The sequence below is a fragment of the Lissotriton vulgaris genome, chromosome 7, assembly GCF_964263255.1.
Source record: "Lissotriton vulgaris chromosome 7, aLisVul1.2, whole genome shotgun sequence".
Taxonomy (NCBI): Eukaryota; Metazoa; Chordata; class Amphibia; order Caudata; family Salamandridae; genus Lissotriton; species Lissotriton vulgaris.
Genome location: NC_141695.1, coordinates 1,435,883,123 through 1,435,904,390, shown reverse-complemented (window position 1 = coordinate 1,435,904,390; position 21,268 = coordinate 1,435,883,123). Strand labels below are relative to the sequence as shown.

The 21,268-nt window shown below is 46.8% G+C and overlaps 1 protein-coding gene across 1 annotated transcript in view; it reads left to right on the top strand.

Annotated features, from left to right (window-relative positions):
- Positions 1 to 21,268, top strand: part of TTI1 (TELO2 interacting protein 1) — a 292,570-nt gene that overhangs the window by 229,531 nt on the left and 41,771 nt on the right. The window contains exon 7 of the mRNA XM_086932235.1: positions 7,988 to 8,075. Within this exon, the coding sequence (XP_086788361.1) occupies positions 7,988 to 8,075 (88 nt within the window). The remainder of the gene's footprint in view (positions 1 to 7,987; positions 8,076 to 21,268) is intronic.

Here is a 21,268-nt window from a genome sequence, read left to right as displayed (position 1 = left end):
AGATCGTATATTACATAATCATCATCAATGAATACAGTGTTGAATTAGAAACAAACAGTAAATAATAACCAATCAATAGATAAACATATGAATTAAAAAAGAAGATAATTAATATACTCGACTCGCGTTTCGGCGTTAAAAGAACGCCTTCTTCAGGAGCCACAAAGTATTCTGAAATACACAATAAAAAGAAAAAGAAAAATAATCAATATATACCAGTAGGTTAAAATATATACATTCAATATAAAAATATCCAGTTCATCTAATTCATATATACAATCCGACATATCAAAACACCTATTTACAAAGCAAACCTTATCCTAATTTCCCCTCCACCTTTCATGCATTTAAGTTTAGGGGGTACCTTTTAATTTGCAGTTACGCTTCACCGATCAGCTCAGACTAACTGGCTGAGGGCGGAGCGGAACTCTGCGGAATTTCACTGAGTTTTTATGCGACTCCGCGGAATTCTGCATAATGCAACTCTGCAAACTCTCCCCACCCATAGGGGTGAGCGGGGTTGGGGCGGGAACTCTGCTACGCGGTGAAATCAGAGTTTTTTGTCGAACTCCGCGCTCCCAGTTGAGCAAGAAGTTGGCAAAACTCTGCTGGCGGAGCAGAGTTCACAGCTCACCCCTAGTGAGAACTCTAGAGGTACAAAGACTGTCTACCAGAAAGATTGTTAGCACAGGCAAGTAACGTTTTCTTTGGTTTCTGTTCTCCTCTCTCTGAGGTCGCGCTTCACGGAAAGGAATGACCTCCTTTGCCTTTGCACTCTCTGCGGGAAGTCCGGTAAAAAGGAGATGTCAGCGTTTTTGTAGCGAAGGGGGGCCCCTGATCTAGAGTTCTGGAGAATAACATCTCTGTCCCGATAGTTCAAGACCTGAGAAAGCATGGGCCGCGGGGAGCGCCCGGTTTGGGACGGCCGCCCGGGACCCTGTGAGCTTGCTCGATGACAAAGAACTTACTGAGGCCTTTGGGTTGCGGATGTTTGAGAATGATTTCTTCAACAAAAAGATCAGGGGGTTGCCCTTCCGAGTTCTCCGGAACACCCAGAATGCAGAGGTTTTGCGCCGCTGACGACCTTCCTAGTCATCCAGCTTGAGGTCCGCGAGTTTGCGAGAGTCTTGGAGCTCGCGGACTTCCCCCTGCAGCTGCGAGACATCACCAACAAGACTGGCGGTCGTTACTTCAACCTGTTTGACCTTTTCATTGAGCTTCCCCAGATCTGCCCTTATAAGGTTGATGTCAATCGCCCTAGTGTTCATTTTGTGCTCTAATGAAGTTTTGACTCCGGTAATCGCCTCCATAACATCTTTCAGCGAGAGTTCCTGTTCCTATTCCCCCAGGCTCCCCTGGGTGGCGTCTCTATACAACCGGTTCTGCTGCGTTTCTTTTGAGACCGTGTCCCGGTCCAGTTAGTTAGTCTGCGTCGGTTTTGTCCCTCGGGGCACCGAGCCTTTAATACGCTCCATTTTGATGTCAAGTGTCTGCTCCCAACCAACCTGGGGCACCCGGGGCAGGTGGATGTGCAGCCTCTCCCAGCTCACGACAGATGTGCCGGCCGGCAGGGGCCCCAATGGTCGGTTCCGGGCACCGGGGGACCCAACACCAATTCCGACACCCACCGGGGAATTGTGCCCTTCAGTTCAGTCCTCCGTGGCAGCGGTGGTGCCGGATCTCTAGGACGTTATCTACTATCGTGCCCAGCTGAGCACCCCTCACCGACCACCCGTTGGGTCCTCTTTCACTCTACTGGCACTAGACAGCGTTAGTTATTGGGTGTATCCCAGGAGCCCCATCACCGTAACACTTCACCTCCCAGGACCTCTAGGGTACCGCTCCATATCACTTGGGAGCAGCAGGTGAACTCAGTAAGGTTGGCGGTGATCAATTAATGCAGCCTCAATATGCACTGAGAAGAGGAGTAGAGCACATAACGTAGTTAATTATGGATGCCCCACCGCCATTTGCAATTTTGCGGCTGTTGCGCGCTATGCCAGTGTCAGGAAGTGTGTCCCCCTGCCTCACCAGTTCCTCCTCATGGGCCTCCAGTTACCGTGGGAGTGATGAGACCTCGGTCTTTGCCCTGCAGCGTGGCTCCGTCTATACCGCGGCGGCACCTTTAGGGTCTGGCACAACCGTGGGAAGCCGTCAGGACGATCGGATCTCTCTCCCGGCTTTCTCAGGCCCTGTGGTTCCCGGCTTTGGACTTGGGCGCAGGCCTCACATCTCTAGGGCCCGTATCTTCAGTTTCTGACGTGCTGGGCGAGTCAGGATAAGCGGGATGGTGATCGCTACTATTCCGCCACACAGGGCCGCCGTCAGACGGGACGTATCTTCAATCAGGATAGACGCGGGGAAGGGATGGGTATCGGCGCCTCACTTTACGCGGCCATCTTCGATCGCCGCTTGGCCTCTCCCCCCAGGTATGGCCCCATTTATGGTGCCTCATGTACCTGAAGACCTCGGGGAGCAGTTTCAAGAGGTACTTTCGAACAGACAGAACTTGTATAGGCACATTATTAAGTCAAGCCTAGACAAATAGCGGATTCTGTGGCCCGAGCTTTGGGTACTAAGGTATCCAATAGATGTCATGCAGAACATCGGGCTTTTCCACAGCCTAATGGATCTGCCATTTGTTGGTGCAAAATTGTATAGGGAAAATGTTGATGCAGCAATGAAACATTCAAGACCAACAAAGCTATAACACACTTGTGTCTCCAGCAACTCCAGAGGGATTTCAGGCAAGTTTGCATGTGATTCAGCAGAGGTTTCTCCTTTAGCCAAAGGCAACCTTATCACTCTCAGACGCAGCAGTCCTAGAACCTGCTGTTCCGTCAATACAGATGCAGAGTCATAGGAAAGGGTTGCTGATGCACCCAGCAACCCTCCTATGTCTCCTATGCCTCTTCTTCCATTTTACCCCCCAGGAAAGCAGTCTTAACTATCTGTCCCTAACACACTTGGATCCTTTATGGATGGGTGTCCTACTTTCTGCAGGTCTGGCCTGGAAGCCCATTACTTCGGACCTGTGGTTCCTTCAAATAGTGGAAAGAGGCTATAGCCATCCCTTCCTTCATGGCCCACCCTGTCCCACCCCTCCTGTCTCTTCCACTTCAGATCACATGGCCGTACCATCTCTGATGTTAACTTTGAAAACAGTGTTTTGCTGGCTATCACTTCTGCCAGCAGAACGAGTGTGCTGAGTTCTCATCCTCTCTTCACTACCTTTTTACCAGACGAGTTAGTATTGCGAACTAGAGTTCCTTTCCTGCCAAAGGTGGTTACATCCTTTCACCTTGGACAGTCTGTCACCCTTCCAACCTTTTATACCCTGTACCTTTTCATTAAGGAGGAGGAGTGGTTGCACAGGTTGCATACTGTGCAGAGTTCAACTACTACCTAGCCCCCAAAAAGGACATTCATCTTTATGAACAGCTCTTCTTGGGATACTGTGGTGCCGAGAAGGGCAAATCAGTGGAGAAAATAACTCTTCCGAGGTAGAAAATACTTTGCATCAAGACCTGCTACACTTTGGCTAAGACGGAACCTCCAGAGGGGATCAGGGCCGTATCACTAGGGCCAATTCTCCACTTCAACTTTGGCAAGAGGGTCTCAATCGCAGACATCTTCAAAGAAGTCACTTTGTCATCACTGCACACTTTTGCCAAGCATTACTGCCTGGAATCAGAAGCCCACGGTGATGGTTACTTTGCCAGAACTGTCCTGCAGGATTTTCTTATATAACCATCCATCAACCCTTCGAGTAATGCTCGGTGATCTATTCTACAGGTGAGGAATTTGTAGGTAGAAGTATCCATCAGAAGAAAACGGTCCTTAAATGTCTTTCTGATGGATACTCTACCTGCAGATTCCTCACGCAGGGTTGTATGACATTGCCGCGCCTTCCTTCACCATGCACGTCTATGCATTGCATATTTTACAATGCATACCACTACCACACATTTACATCTACTCACATTAGAAACACCTTCACCACGCATTTCACTGCAAAACATAATTTTACCATACTTACTGTTTCTGAAACATCCTGTCACGGTCTAACACTGCCACCTACTGTTCAAAAATTATACGTTAATTGTTAATACATGTTTTATTGCATTTGTCATTTATTGGTTTGGTACTCTTTAAAAATGTTATATTTTTAGGGGGAGGACCCCCCCTCCCCAGCCGCCTTTTCTAATTACCCTCAAATGGGTGGATTTGTTTTGCACTGTAAATACTTGCGTGCCAGCTGTCTTTATGACGTAAAAATGCGTGGAAAATATAATACGAAGTAAAAACTTCGTAGTAAATGCTCTTCCCCCTCACCCATCCGCCTCCCTGTTTGATGGATTGTTATAGGGACAGTTAATAAGATTCCAAATACACACATTTTGGCATTGCACTACTCTACCAGTACCACTCTGTCTGATCGCCTCGAAGGCTTGGAAACAATGGATGATAACTGAGTGTCACCAATCTGATCCTACAAACTATACAAAATACCTCCGGGAGTCAACTGTGCCCTTTCTGTGTTACAGGGCAGATGCCTACAAACTATACAAAATACCTCCAGGGAGTCAACTGTGCCCTTTCTGTGTTACAGGGCCGATACCTCCATGAGGACCTAACAGGTAGACCGGCAGCTCAAGACGCAACATACCATCCACTCAACCTTTGTGTCACACCAAGAAGGAAGGCAGAACCCCAAATGCACAAAGAAGAGAAGCAAGGAGAGGATTGGTGGATTTGGACTACATCAAGCACAGAGGAAAGAGGAGAAGGTGCCGGGGAACTACAGTCCGCCGGGATGGGAGAGCTGCTGAAACCCCAGCACCTTAGGCAGGACCCCCGGATTCCTGACCAACCCTGGAGAATCGAGATACCAGGAAAAGAACCCAAGCTCCCGTTCCTGCACGCCGGCAGACCCTTTCTTTCCGCCACGCTTCCGGAGGAGTGTGGCTTTGTCAGGTGTGTGGACGACTCCTTAACCGAGACTATGCACGAGCTGGCAACACTTAAGAGGGAGGAAGTTAGGGTGACCAACCGTCCGTAAATTTCACGGACCGTCCGTCATTTTGGAGTGATGTCCGTTGTCCGTAATCATTCCTTTTACTGGTGCCTCTTGTCTATAATTTTACAGATTATCTACAGCGAGCTGTGCTGTTCACCTGCGAGAAGCCCCAAGAGATTAAAAGTTCTCAGGGACCAGCTCGTACTTCTCTGTTGAACTCCAGAGGCTGCAGCAGCCCCTCACTGAGCTCGTACAGACTGTGGACAGGCCTGTGTCGTTCTGACTGAGGCTGATTATCCCCTTTCAAATTACAATGCGCCGTCTGCCTTTAGCATATCATGTGCCGGTAAGTGCCTTGGAGGCCAGTGACTCACTTGGAGCCAGTAGATCGTAGTTAAAGATAACAGAGGAGCTTTCCCCAAACTGTACTGTGGGGAGCTTGCGGCCTTGTGTACTTTGCCAATGTTGTTCACTGAGAGTGACGGGGTAGGAGCAGTGACAGTGCACTCATCCCCCAACTCCTCTCCATAGCAGCAGGCCTATGGAGTGCAGACCCTGCATAAGGCTTGTCCCAGCAAAACTTTACAGAGGATGAGGAACTCAAAGAACAGACAGGCCAGGATGCCTTGCACACAGCAGTCTTGACGTTGTCATTTGTTTGAAGAGGTAAATGTCGGAGGCTGGGAGGAAGGGAGGTGTCGCGCACCGTGGGAGCAAATCTCGACTCGGAGGGAAGCCATGACGCCCTGGGCGTATCTCACCTAGGGACCATTCATGGGGAGTGCCATAAGCAGCCTTATCTGTGCCCCTCCACCTTTCATTTGTGTGTATAAATTCCTAGGCAACAATATAACAATGAAAAAGGACAAGGTTGCAAAAAATAACATGTATAAAACAAAATATCAGAAAGAGTTAATATTTATTACATAATAAAATTAGCAGATCGTATATTACATAATCATCATCAATGAATACAGTGTTGAATTAGAAACAAACAGTAAATAATAACCAATCAATAGATAAACATATGAATTAAAAAAGAAGATAATTAATATACTCGACTCGCGTTTCGGCGTTAAAAGAACGCCTTCTTCAGGAGCCACAAAGTATTCTGAAATACACAATAAAAAGAAAAAGAAAAATAATCAATATATACCAGTAGGTTAAAATATATACATTCAATATAAAAATATCCAGTTCATCTAATTCATATATACAATCCGACATATCAAAACACCTATTTACAAAGCAAACCTTATCCTAATTTCCCCTCCACCTTTCATGCATTTAAGTTTAGGGGGTACCTTTTAATTTGCAGTTACGCTTCACCGATCAGCTCAGACTAACTGGCTGAGGGCGGAGCGGAACTCTGCGGAATTTCACTGAGTTTTTATGCGACTCCGCGGAATTCTGCATAATGCAACTCTGCAAACTCTCCCCACCCATAGGGGTGAGCGGGGTTGGGGCGGGAACTCTGCTACGCGGTGAAATCAGAGTTTTTTGTCGAACTCCGCGCTCCCAGTTGAGCAAGGAGTTGGCAAAACTCTGCTGGCGGAGCAGAGTTCACAGCTCACCCCTAGTGAGAACTCTAGAGGTACAAAGACTGTCTACCAGAAAGATTGTTAGCACAGGCAAGTAACGTTTTCTTTGGTTTCTGTTCTGAGAAACAACCACGATTCCACTGATTAATGTTCTCTGATGCTGCTCGAGAATTCTCACTGTGAAATACAGTTAAGGACTTTTGCACCAATGCCATGAATTGTCTTTGACATTATAACCATTGCCATATGTTTCACTATGAGATAGGTCTGCAACATATGAATAGCACATGGGCTTTGTAGCATAAGGCTGCATAGGTCATTTTGATATGCATATCCGAATAAATATTGAAACCCAGCATTTTTTCTCTTATACTTTCTATTTTGTTACTCATAGCATTATATCAGATCATTAGGGTACTGTCTGCATGTTAAAAACTGCATGAGTTACAATGTCAACTTTCGAGCCAATAAATATTGAAAATAGCACTGAAATGTGCTTAGATTGTGTGTAGCATCTTGGAATGTGGTAGCCCAGTGTGCTGATGCGCATTGGGGAATCAGTGGCTCAAGAACGTGAATCTGTCTGCCAGACTGTGATGGATTTCTACAAGGTGCAGTATTCAAAACAGCTGGTGCACTGTGTATCTGCTACAGTGCTTAATTTGTAAAAAATAAAATAATAATAAGTGCCAGGGCTCTTGTCAATAGGCCACAGCAGCTTGCACCTGCCATGCTGCCAATGATAGTAACAACACAACTACTAACCATCATACTCCTACAGGTGTGACAATTCAGACTATTTCAGGCCCCCAAAGCTATAAGAATGGCTTGGGCGGCAGATAATAGTGTTTTTTAAATGTATATCAAATTAATAATTGTTGTTGTGGTCATCTCTAAATTGGCCAGACAGCGCCACCTTGTGGCAGACTGTCACAAGCCCTGGTGCTGACAATAAAGGTGCCAGTGCCGAGCACAGGAAACCACCGGCTTAAATTAAGCACTGCTGCTGAGTGAGCAAAAGTTTGGAGTGGGATCTGCAAGTCCTCAGCACCTCCAATAATACATATGTCAGATGATTTCAGAAGTTGCTGACCCTGTGTGCAAATGAAGAATGTCCATTATTCCTAGTTGTAATGGCTAATCAGGATACATATTCTATTCTGGAAAGACTGCTTGCTGAAAGATTTAATTACTGTTCCATCTTTTGAGGATTGTGACTTGTTCAGGTGCTGAAATTGAATTATGAGTGAAAATCTGTTGCGTGGAGTGTAGGTAGCAGCAGGGACCATCTTGACATGGAGCTGGAAAATGGATCCTGGCACGTCACATGAATTTGTGACTGCCTCACTGAACCCTTGAATGGCATTTGTGTGCTGTGCCGGGTATTAGATTAATTTATTCATTTTACTTTTCATTGTTTTTTCAGGTGAGAGTGACCTGCATCAGGTGGCTAATGTCTGCATCAACTATCTGAGCGCCCGGCAGCCTATCCGATTACAAGAGGCGGCTCGAAGGTAAAGAATGGAGAGTTTCTTGAACTTTTTATGCTGAACATGTACAGGTATAGGGTCTGCAGCAAGGCAAACTCTGACGTAGGACATTGGCATGTGAACAGTCCAGATGAGGGTGTGGAGGCATATATGCATGATTGTGTAGTCCTCTACAGTTCATACATGGATCTCTATTGTTTCAGCACTTTTCTTGAGTGTCTAATGCCCTAGATTGAGTTTGCCATTGTTCGAAGTTGCGCGATCAGTCATTTCAACAACACTGGAGTCCCATTCCTTCCTCACGGCTGACCTTTACGTTCATTCTCACTCTTTTTTTTCTTTTTAACATTTTTTTTTTGTGAAAACCTTTATTGAACATTCTCAACCAGATACAAACTCGGGCCTACAACCCCCAGGGCTGGCCGCTAAGCAATTGCAACACAGTACTACAGTGAAAATTTCAGACCCAGCCTCCCGGGGGCATAATCGTTACTCCCACAGTACTTATTGGTTGGAAAACCTACCAAATTGGAATCAGGATACAAAAGGTTTCATTTTATAATATAAGATAGAAAGATCAGGTGCCATACAATATCTCAAGCTACAAAGTGGGGGCGAGTGAAATAGCAATGTGTCCATAGGTAATCCATTTTCATGTAAAGCAGTGGCGTTTAAGCAAACGACACCCAGGATAGAGAAGCATACTATTACGATTCACGCCAGCAGTTATGCCCGCCCCTTGGCCCTGAAACATCGCAAGAGTTGAGGCACAGATGTGAAACAGAGATGGACCTAACAAGGAACCCACTACACTGACCCGGAAAAGGAGAAAAGAAAAGGCCTAGGAAAGATAAGAAAAGAAAAAGGCCATAGAAACAAAGAAAAACATAAAACCCACCCCCCACCCTGCACCCCTGCAGATGACTACGGCCTACCCCCCTAGCAGCGTGCCTGTCGCCCAAAAACCGAAACCCGAAATATAGAAGAAACAGAGAAAAAAGAGAAGAAAGTAAACCCCACCCGAAGAGGGGAAATGGAGGAGGGCTTTATACAACGCACTCCCGGTCTCCCGCCCCCGACCTAACCAACCCCGCCCCGGACTCCGTTAAGTCAAAACAATCCCGTTAACCATGATACCACAGTAAACCACCCAGAAAACAAGCTCAGCCTTGGCCCCGTCGATTAAATTTGCTAAGTCCGTAAGAGGAAGAAAGCCCCGTCCTCAAAATGTCGAATAGTACACAGAAATTAGTGGAACAGGGGTCCACAGATGAAAAAAGGACTGCAGGTCCCAAGGTAGTCGGCTGGTACCAACGATGCCCCTCCCCGTCTCCGAAGCCAGTCTTCATCCCATCCGCCATCTTGAGAGACCGACTGGGGAGGGGGGTCGACACAGTTCACAGTCCCAATTAAAAGGAACCGAAGTGGGGGCAGCATTCAAGTGTTCCGACAGTTGCAAAACCGGGGATCCCAACGGATTATTTGAATCACAAAGCACAGTATTTTCGGGTAGTTCCACTGTGATGGGGGCAAATGCAGCTTCCAGCGCCGGGGCTAAGTACGCCACCGGGGCGCCAATCGAAAAGCGAGCTGGCCGCCGGGTCTCGGGCGTCAAGTCGGGATCCGGTCTCAATCCTTTGATTCCATCCGCCGCCAACAACAGGCTGCGAGTCTGAGCTTTAACCGTCTCCTGAAGTGTCACAAGGGCCTCCAGCACCGTCCGCAGTGACGGGCCACTCTGAGCCTGCTCCGTCAGCCCCCAGTTTCCTTTGGGCATGGTGATCCCCACGGAGAGGCGCCTTCTCCGGGGCACGATTTAGGCGGAGCGGGTTTTAGCCAGGAGGGATAAACTGTTAGCGTGCAGTAGCGCGCAGCGAGACTCCAACCCAAGGGGCGCCGGCGGTATGAATCCCGGACCGGGACCCCCGCAACCCAGCACCGCGCGTCTTCGTCACCTCACCTCCTATAGAGCAGCAGGCAGCAGGCGGTAGCAAAGCAATTCCAAAATTTCGAATGTTCCAGAGACCGGACCCAACCACTTCCAGCAGTCCGTTGTTGTTCAACTCGGACCCGGCAAGGCCAGCACTCGAGACCCCGGCTTCTCGGCTAGGTTAGGCCTCAAATCAATACTCGATGTTACTTCGCTTCACGATGTTGGAGAAACTCCGGGAGCACCTCATTTAAGTGAAAAACAGGTCATACACACGGATCCGGGGCAGGAAATCAGGATAGATGGCAGGATATTAGAGCGTAGGACGGAGGTCAGCGGAGCCGGGAGACTATGCGGCCATCTTGGTTGGTGTCGTGGCTCCTCCTTTTTAACATTTTTAACTTCCCTGCCAAATGTGAAGGATTTATGTTCCTGACAATGTTGATCTGTGTCCTTTTGTTCTCCACTGACCAATGCCTTTCACCCGTTCGCATGATTCAGTATATCATAATTCTGTCTTCTTCTTTATTGTGCGTCCTGTGTACCACTTACCTGTTTCTGATGCTGCCTCAGGTTTGCCTGTTGTAAGCATGGGCGGAAAATCCGTTTCGCTCGCGGATTTTGCGGATTTTCGGTAAATTCGCAATCCGCGAGATTCGCGAATCTCCCGCAAAATCCGCAAATCCGCGAGCAGCGGATTTTGCTCGCACTGTTCGCACTGTTCGCGTGAGTTCGCGGCTTCCCAGTACAACTTCGCGCCCCGCGAATAAGTGCAAAATTGCAGAAATACGATCTTAGCAAAACTGAAACTACTTACCAGGTTCAAAAGTTCAGGCTCATCATTAGTAGCCATTTCCTGTAGTGCTTCCTGAGGGGCCCCTCCAGAGTTCAGTTGCCAGTTGCAACTATTATGTGACCCTGCTCTGAACCTCAGAATAGTTACACATATGCCACAAAGGTCCTGAATTACAGCTAAGGGAGACAAGCAGGAGCCAGGCTGGAAGTTCAAATCCATTAATCAGCCCCTAATTCATTATTGTCAGTTGGGGCAGGGCAGGTGTTGTAACTAATTTTGCAACAATGAAAGCTCTTAGCAAGTGCAAAAGATCACTAATCAGGAAGCACTAAGGAAGCAGGTGCCAGCTAAAAAAATATTCTGTGACACATTAATCAGCCCCAAATTAATTCAGGTCACTTGAGGCAGGGAAGGTGTGCTTGCGTTGCCACAATAATGTACACTGACTGGACAACCAGAGGGTGCTGTGATGAAACAGAGGGTGGCATGGGTGGGCCAGAGGGTGGCATGAGTAGTCAGAGAGTGGCAGTGGTGACAGAGAGTGGCAGTGATGAAGAAGAGTGTCCCAAACAGGCTGGACACGTAGAAACAACAAGTTCGCGAAACTTGCGACCCGACAGGTAAGTTCCCAATTTGCGACATTGTACAAAACCCTCGCGAACTGGCAGAAACCCGCGCAAACACAAAAAAAAAAATCCGCAAATTCGCGAGAATTCGCGGATTTTGCGGATTGCGAGTTCGCAAATCCGCAAAATTCGCGAACGCGAGATTTAGCAAAATTCGCCCATGCTTAGCCTGTTGTGATGTTAGTTTCTCCGTGTATTTTGGTGGAGTGCCTGAATTAAATTCTATGTTTTTCTGTCCTGCTTTCTCCTCGCACCCAAATCCTCAATTTCCCTTCTTCCTATTGGTAAAGCTTGATATAGCCTTTTGGCATCATAGGCAGAGAAGGCCTATCTGGTTTTCACTAGGTACTGTAAAAGCACCATCTGCCATACCAACATTGGCACTATAATATCTTTACTCCGTCCATGACCATAACACCCTTGATTCTCTTAGCATTTTTGGTGCTGAGGTGTTTCTTTTGCACTTTCTTTTAAGGCGGCTGTTTCTGATTATCTGTGTGACATGGACCTTGATTCCCAAAGATTGTGTTATCTTTGGGAGTCTGTGCTCAAGCTGACCCTTGAGTTCCTATTGCTTCTGGCATTGGTGTACTGTCATCTCTTGTCTCTTCTGCTCAATTAGTGATGGGCATTACCTTAGGAATTAAATTCTCCAGGATTTCAACAGTGACCATGTACTTTAAGTTGGGGCTTCCAATACTCACCAGTGCTAGTACGATTATGGTATGCTAGATGATGCCATTACTGAGAAAGGCTTTCCAAACTGTATTCCAGTCTCAACACGTCATTGTGTCTTATGAATAGGGCTCCCAGTTTTATGGTATTTTTTTTAACATTTCTGTCTGTATTTATCCATATTTATTTTCTGGCCATCTTATTGGTATTTACCCACTTTTATTGTGTGTTTTGAGAATAAATGGGGCTTTAAAATTGTATATTTCCACGTTTATTTAACTCTTGGACGTGCACTCATTCATGGATGCTAGCACATTTTAGCATATTAAGCAGACTACACTCACAGGTACATATTAGCATTATACTACAAACATTTGTTTACATATGGTTGTATTTTAGGAAATCTCATCCTTTTTTTTTAACTCTCCATGCTGTCTATCTGCTCAGCTTTTGCCTGGAATTCACGAAATACAACATGGAGAGTCTCTCACCAGAAGCATACATTTCTGTATTTTTCCGCTTTTCAAAAATAGATACAGACTGGAAACACATTGTTTTCTGTCTGTATTTATCTGTAAAAATCAGTAAAAACGGAAAACCGGAAGCCTTACTTATGATCTATTTACTCATGGTGCTGGTACAGAAAAATATCTTCATAGGTAGGCAAGCTCCAGTTTCAGAGCTGGGTCTTGAAGAGGTTCAAGCACAGCTTTTCTTCAGTCCATTGTTAGCACTCCATGAACACTGGCCTGATGTACTCTGGACCTTTTGTCACTTTCTACCCAGGCCTGTCGTAGTTGAACTACAACTACAGAAAATTTGCATCAGAAATATTCCTTGTGCCTCAAGAAAGCTCAGGTTTTGGATATTTTGTTAACTGGGTGTGGATTCAACCCTCCAGGACCTACCTTGGACACCCTTGATTTACAGCAGAGTAACAGCATGAGAAGGCTGGAGCTATACATTTTCAAAGATTAACATTTTAATTCATTATAAACACCATTTTCCGTTATAACATTTTGTGCCGCTTCAATGACTGTTTTGCCAGTTCCTAGTGTTAAGAACCCTTTAATACAGTAGATGCTTTATTTATATAATTAGTGTTACATTTGATAAGAAGTGCATTTTCCATGACAATATAATAAATCAGGTCAAACAAAGAGGGATAGATTAATTTTATTTTCTGGAGCATATTAACATGGCCGGCAGTTCAGTTCCTCTACCTTCTATTTCCAGTCTGTGTCAGTCCATAAATTAAAATCATACTGATTTCTGATGCAGGATATTATTAAGAGTCTCAGACCGATATCATTGTGGTTCACCCTAAATAGTTTCCAATTCTGAATATTTCAAGGGAGGCTTGACCACCGAGGTACAAATATTTTCTTCCAGATCATTCTAATGTGGGATGTTATGTTTTTTGGGGTGGCTTGAAGACAGTTAATACCAATAATATCTATCTGGGAGCTTAATGATTAATTTAGTAGCTACTGTGCCATTAAACAGTATCAAAGTGATTTTGCAATTTCATGCTTTTAATATGATTGCAAGGATATATCCTCTCTAATTTTGGTTTTCAGTCCTTAAGCCTATTTGATTGAAGACTTGGATTGAAATTAAAAATGAGGCATTTACAATTTTAGTGATAGTGCTTCAAAATGACGTTGATTCTAAGCTTACTGCTTTCCCAAGTAAATAATGTTATGTTTGTTTCGGTTGCATTCGACCCAGTTTCTTGAGATTGTAATAATTACCAACCTCTAAGAACCGCTTTTGGAGTACAATAAGTGTCTGGCCAATGAGAACAGGATTATGTGTATGTAGTATCCAGCGGGTTAATTCACAGCCTAAATATAGCAGATGAAATTGGACCCTGCTTAGTTCCCATTCAAAATGTATGGAATAAAGATTTAGAATTAGGGGTGAGACAACACCCATTAAATTACCCTACACCACAATGAGGAATAAACCCTTTTGACTTCCGAAATGTTTCATACCACAAAGTATGATGTGATAGAGAGATGATAATTTTAGAAAACTGATATATAAAGCAGACAGTCCCCTCTTTGCTCGTATCCTCTTCAAGACCTTTGACATCATCTACAAGGCCAACAGAAACAATACTAAGACATACCGGCCAAAAGATGAACCACCTCATGCGAACAGTACCGCAACCGGGGGCAGGGTATCACCAGTCTGCAGACGAAAAATTGTAAGAAGGGAAAAATAAAAAAAAGGTAGGCCTTCCCATCTGCACACCCTGGATATCGAACAGCATCCTTATTGACATCAGAACTGCTGTGATCCTCCTGTAAATTAGAAAGAAAACTGAAGACATCCCTAGTTAAGCAGGATTATCACCCGCCACACTCTCAGTATAACAGGCCTATTAATTTACCTAGTTGTAAACAATGTGATTTTACCCCTCGGTTTCTTTCCACTCGTTCGCCTCTCTATTGCTTATCAGCTAGGCTGCGCCATATAAGACAACTACAAACGGAGGAACATCTACAGATCTTTTTTTATCCATTTAAAACACTTATGACATTGATGACAAAACACATACCCTTTCCATCTCATTATTAAACACCAGGATTATGTAGAGGGCACTCTATCTTGGTTTAGGCTGTGGTGCACCCTTAACTTGATGCCCCAGGTGCAGATTAGGACTGTGGACACCATTAAAGTTAATGGACAGCTGCAAGCTTGCGTTGGGACTGCGCATTAGTGAATGGTGGACCAGCTGTTTGAGGCATCCTGCCCGTCTTTCACTTTGTAGGCGACAACTTGACCTGCCTTTCAAAGGGGAATAGAGATCCCTCTGCAGGCTGTTGCAGTGAGTGATGGTAGCTGCCTGACAGGGTGATGTCTGGAAGATCCAAGGGACCACTTTTCCTTCCTTCTAAGAGTTGCTCTTCATAGTACATTGTCAGAGTAGTCACTGACAGCTCCTGTGCCTCTGCTCCTGCATCTGTAATATGGCAGAGGTGCAGAATTAAACTGTTCCCCATTTGCATGGAGCCTCATGTGCATGCAAATGAGGATATGTCCCCTTGAGTTCATGCAGCTCACATTTATCACTGGTGCGATCTATTTTACAAAAGGGTCGGCACAAGCACCTGCATGCCTGCTTCTAATACAAAGAGCATCGGGGTACAGAAAGCGGGAACAAGCCTGATACACCGCCAAGGCACTTCTGGCTTTATTTAATTATTGGACCCACGCTGATTGTGCCTTTTATTTAATTATTGGACCCACGCTGATTGTGCCTTTTATTTAATTATTGGACCCACGCTGATTGTGCCTTTTATTTAATTGTTTGACCCACGCTGCTTCTGCCTTTTAATTAACTGCTTTAAACGTCGCTGGCATATTTGCTTGTACTGCCATTCATTTACTTGTTGTATGCTCGCTAGCTTATTTGCACTGCCATTTAACGTAATTAATTGTTGAACCTCGCCGCTTGCCTGCCGGTTTCACTGTACTGAGCTGCATTGCTTCACTGTGCCTGCATTGTGTGATCCTCGCCTGCTTGCACCATCGTTTTCTTGCCAAAGTCATAGCGCGATACCCCCCAGCGCCCTGCTCGACTCCCCCCTCCATTTTGGAGCTGTTGTTGTTGTGCTTCGTGTTGACCCGAGCCCGCCCCGCCTCCCAGCCGAGCCGCCCTCGCCCCTCCCCCTTCCCACCATCCATATATGACAGCAGCCCAAACGCGCAGCGTTCACGCGCAGCGACCGCGCCCAATCCGCGCCGAAGGTGCGCCAAAGGTAAGCCCGTCTACGCCCGTCCGCGCCTGGACCGCGCCCAGCGCCAGACCCCCTGTCCCTCGCGCTGCCCAGCCCCCCCGCGTCACCTACGATGCCACCACCCTCCTAGCCCTCAACCCCGGCCGTCCCCCCAACTGCGTCCAAGCCGCTCCTGGACACACCCATGGACCTTTCTCCTGCTACTCCTGCAAATTCAGCGGCACCTACAACATCTCCGCTACGACCACAACACAGATTCCCGACCCCAACCACCTAAAATGCATCCTTCTCAACACCCGCTCGGTCCACAGGCACGCCATTGACCTTTGGAACCTACTAGACACCATCTCTCCTGACGTCGCCTTCCTAACGGAAACATGGATGAACGCTTCCTCCGCCCCTGACATCGCCATCGCTATCCCTGACGACTATAAGATCACACGCAAGGACCGCACCGACCATACAGGAGGTGGAATCGCTATCGTCCATAAGAAATCAATCCGCATCTCAACCAGCTCGGACGCCAACCTCGCCAACTCCGAACACCTTCACTTCCAGATCCACATCGACCCCAAGACCACACTCAGAGGCACCCTCCTCTACAGACCACCAGGACCCCGCGCAAAATTCAGTGAAGACATCACGGACTTCATCACCCCACACGCGCTCCCCTCCAAAAACTACATCCTTCTGGGAGACCTCAACTTCCACCTTGAAAAGATCAACGACCACAACACCGCCACCCTCTTGGACAACCTAGCCAACCTCGGACTTAAACAACTGGTCACTTCCCCCACCCACATCGCAGGCCACACACTCGACCCCATCTTCACCTCCAGCAATCATGTCTCCTTCAGCCACACTACGGATCTCCTCTGGACTGACCACAGCTGCGTTCACTTCACCTACAACAAGCCGAAACCCACCATCCACCTCCAACCAACTCTACAAAGAAACTGGAACAAAATCACCACGGAGCAGATCTCCACATCGCTCCTTCAAAGCTCCCCAGCCCTCTCTTCTAACGCCAACGAAGCCGCCTCCAACCTCACCCTTTGGTTATCCAACACCGCCGACACCTTAGCACCACTGAAAAAACGTCAACACAAACTTGGCATCAAGAAGGCCTCATGGTTCAACGATGACCTCAAGAAGTCCAAGAAACTGTGCCGCTCCCTTGAAAAGGCCTGGAAAAAAGACCCATCCACCAGCAACAAGGACGCCTTCAAAAGCGCCATCCGTACTCACCACCAACTGATCCGAAAAGCCAAGAAAACAGCATTCAAGGATCGACTTGACAACAACGCCCACAACAGCAAGGAACTTTTCAACATCGTCAAGGAATTTTCCAACCCCTCGGCCAACTCCAACGACATCACCCCCTCTCAAACCCTCTGCGATTCCCTAGCCTCTTTTTTCCACAACAAGATTGCTGACATCCACAACAGCTTTGACAACCAACCCGGAAGCCAACCCACCCTACCATCAGCTGACCATCTTCCCCCCGTTAACACCCTTAACGCCTGGAACCCAATCTCCACTGAGGACACCATCCGCCTGATGACTTCCATCCACTCTGGATCCCCCACAGACCCATGCCCTCACCACATCTTCAACAAAGCAGACTCCGTCATAGCTCCGCACCTCCGAGACGTCATCAACTGCTCCTTCAACTCCGCTACCTTCCCAGAAGACTGGAAACACGCTGAACTCACCGCCCTTCTGAAAAAACCAACAGCAGACCCCACCGAACTCAAAAACTACCGCCCCATCTCGCTTCTTCCATTCCCGGCCAAAGTCATCGAGAAAGCTGTCAACAACCAGCTCGCCGCCTTCCTCGAAGCCAACAAATCACTCGACCCCTCACAATCTGGCTTCCGAGCCAAACACAGCACTGAGACCGCCCTCATCGCAGCAACAGACGACATTCGAACTCTACTGGACAATGGAGACACAGTCGCCCTCATCCTCCTCGACCTCTCTGCAGCCTTCGACACAGTCTGCCACAGCACCCTTTTACAACGCCTCAGAAACATCGGAATCCAAGGAAAGGCACTGGAATGGATCACCTCGTTCCTCACCGGAAGAACCCAGAGAGTCCGCCTCCCACCATTCAAGTCCGAGGCCTCTGAAATCATCTGCGGCGTACCACAAGTATCCTCACTCAGTCCCACCCTCTTCAACGTATACATGAGCCCCCTCGCGGCCATCGCACGCCAACACAACCTCAACATCATCTCTTATGCGGATGACACTCAACTGATCCTTTCTCTCACCAATGACCCCAGCACCGCCAAAACTAACCTACACGAAGGAATGAAAGAAGTCGCCGAATGGATGAAACAAAGCCGTCTGAAACTGAACTCAGACAAAACAGAAGTCCTCATCTTAGGTAAATCCCCCTCTGCATGGGACGACTCCTGGTGGCCGGAAGCCCTCGGAAATGCACCCATCCCGACAAACCACGCACGGAACCTTGGCGTCATCCTGGATTCTTCACTCTCAATGAACAGACAAGTCAGCGCCGTATCCTCTTCCTGCTTTAACATTCTTCGCATGCTCAGAAAAACATTTCGCTGGATCCCCACCGAAACAAGGAAAACAGTCACCCACGCTCTAGTCACGAGCCGACTGGACTACGGAAACACCCTCTACGCAGGTACCACCGCTAAACTCCAGAAGAAACTACAACGAATCCAAAACGCCTCAGCCAGGCTCATATTAGACATCCCACGCAACGAACACATCTCTGGTCACCTTAAAGACCTCCACTGGCTACCCGTCAATAAGAGGATTACTTTCCGACTGCTTACCCACGCACACAAATCACTCTACGACATCGGACCAGATTGTCTCAACTCTCGACTGTCCTTCTACACCCCCTCCCGCCAACTTCGCTCTTCCAGCCAAGCCTTCGCCACTGTACCTCGCATCAACAAGACCACCATGGGAGGCAGATCCTTCTCATACCTAGCTGCCAAAACATGGAACTCACTCCCCGCTTACCTTCGCCTTACCCAGAATCACCTAGCGTTCAGAAAGCAGCTTAAAACGTGGATATTTGACAAATAATCCTCCTCCCCTTCCTAAGCGCCTTGAAACCCTCTGGGTATGTAGTGCGCTATATAAATTTTATGACTTGACTTGACTTGACTTGTGTAATACAGGTCCTGGTTTCAAACCTGCATTAGCAAAACAACACAACAACTTTGCAGTTAATCCCCAAGTTTTTTTGTAGCTTGCGCAGAAATATATTTTATATGTTCCAGCAACATGAGTTGGTTAATTATTTGTTACTTTTATATACTGCACACCAGATCTTTACTTACAGGTTGGTTGGGGGCAATATGTTTCAGGAGGTACAATATTTGTTTGTGTGGAGGGGGAACCGGGTCATTGGAGTACATTTGAAAATAAAGATCTGTATTTGAGAATCAATATGATAAGCTGTAGGGACTTTATATTTACAGATAAAAGAAAATTTGAGTAAGAGAACAGAACTTCCACAGTAGTGGTCACTCAGGTCCGATTACCAATCACAATCATATCTGTTTGATGGCTTCATACTTATATTCGCAATAATTTTTGTAGAACGAGTTAGGTCTGCAAATAATGGCTGGCATACAGGTTGCTTGAATTTTAAAGAATGAATGAGCACCCCTATGATTGTGTCATCAATACAGAATAGAAGCACTGTATTTTCTTAATAGCATCTGGTGAATACATGCTATAATATATTGGTATCAACTGATAGATTCCTGCTGTAAACACAGACCTACCAACTAAATCAAAAATGTCAGTGTGAGGTGAGGCATGGGCCTCATGTTGCGGAAGTACCTAAGAGGCACTGTTGCCCTCTCCCCATCCCTACAACTCCTCCAAAATAAACACAAAAGTTGAGTGAGGCTGGTGCGGATGTCCTGGGGAGTTTTCATACCCTTTTCAGCTCATCTTCCCTCACCGTGTGACTGTGAAGGGAGCCAATATCATGTGTCACAGTCACGGCGAGTGAGTTGGCAAGTCTTTAAACATATCTGTCAACAAGTTAGGCTAAATCAAAGAGGAAGCCATTTATACATTTTTATAACAATTAGCCACTCTTTAGACTTTTATTCACCACTGTCCATAAATTCTCTGAAAGATTGTGTATCTAATCCCAGAGTGATAAACATTTTGGACGTGGTAAAGTGGCTTTAAATTAAACCACAATATCTAATGTCAGCATAGCACGCGGGTGGCGGGGTGGGTCGCGCGGAGATGTCGCACATTTTTTAATAAACATAAAAAAAATATAAACTCATTTTGCGCCAGGTCCTGTGTCTCTGCTCCTGCTCTCCTCATGGATCTCGATTAACAGGAAGCAGGCCCCACTGACCAATCTGGTAAGCACCCAGGCACCCCTGACCAATCACCACGGTGCAGAACAGCATTGTGATTGGTTTTGAGCATCCTGGTTCGATGCTCAACCGGGGAATGGGGGCCTGGGCTTATTCTCTATGTAGGCTGTAATGCAGCCTATGGAGAACAGGAAAGTGCGAATGAGTGGTTTGGGTGGCCTGAGAGGGTCATTGCGCACTTAGGGGTGGGCAAATCACTGAGAGCATAGCAGCCCCACCCACCCACAAAGCAGCACGAAGCATAAAATGATAATAACTTAAAGTTATGATCATTTTATGTTTGTTCTTCGAAATGCTTAAAAACAGTGGGGCGACGCTTCTCTGCCATTACAGAGGAGCTTCCACTGAACGCCAGTGATGCACCACCTAATAATAGTAAAAATTCAGCACCACAAAAGCTGCTCTGGCATAACTTACATTCACCTGTTTTGGTGTAGTGCTAGAAAATAGTTAACTCTGAAATTAGGGTTGCTGTCTCTCCAATGGAAAAATACTGGTCGTTTGATCTTGTTTTAAGAGACTGCAAAGGCCTGGAGGTGATAATAAATAGGACTGTAAACAAAATTGTATGTATTCATTTGTAACTGTAGAATTGCCTGTAGAATAATCACGCTGACACCAGATGTCTGTAACACGCTTATTTATTTATAGATAACTGGCTTGCTAAAGAGCGCCGGCCGGCGCTGCTGTGTCTCTCGCTCTGGCGCCTTCCGAACCCCCGATGCGCGCGCATCGCGCCCATGATGGCCGCCGCACGTCACGTCCTACGTGACGTGCATAAACTAGTGCGCTCACTACATATCTCCCCTTTTTCCAAACAAAGGATGAGTCACTTACAGTTCATAGTCCATATTGAAATCTCGGAACCTGGAGGGTCTCACCACCGGCCTTCCACTCCTGGTCACCCTGACGAGGTTCTCCGAGGCCCCTTGGCTCTGCGTCTCGGTGTTTCCAACCTCTCCCTGCGCAGCCGCGCCGTCGTCCGTTCTCCTCCCTTGCAAGTCCATACCAGTTCCTCGGTTTCCACTCGCTCTCCTTTCCTCC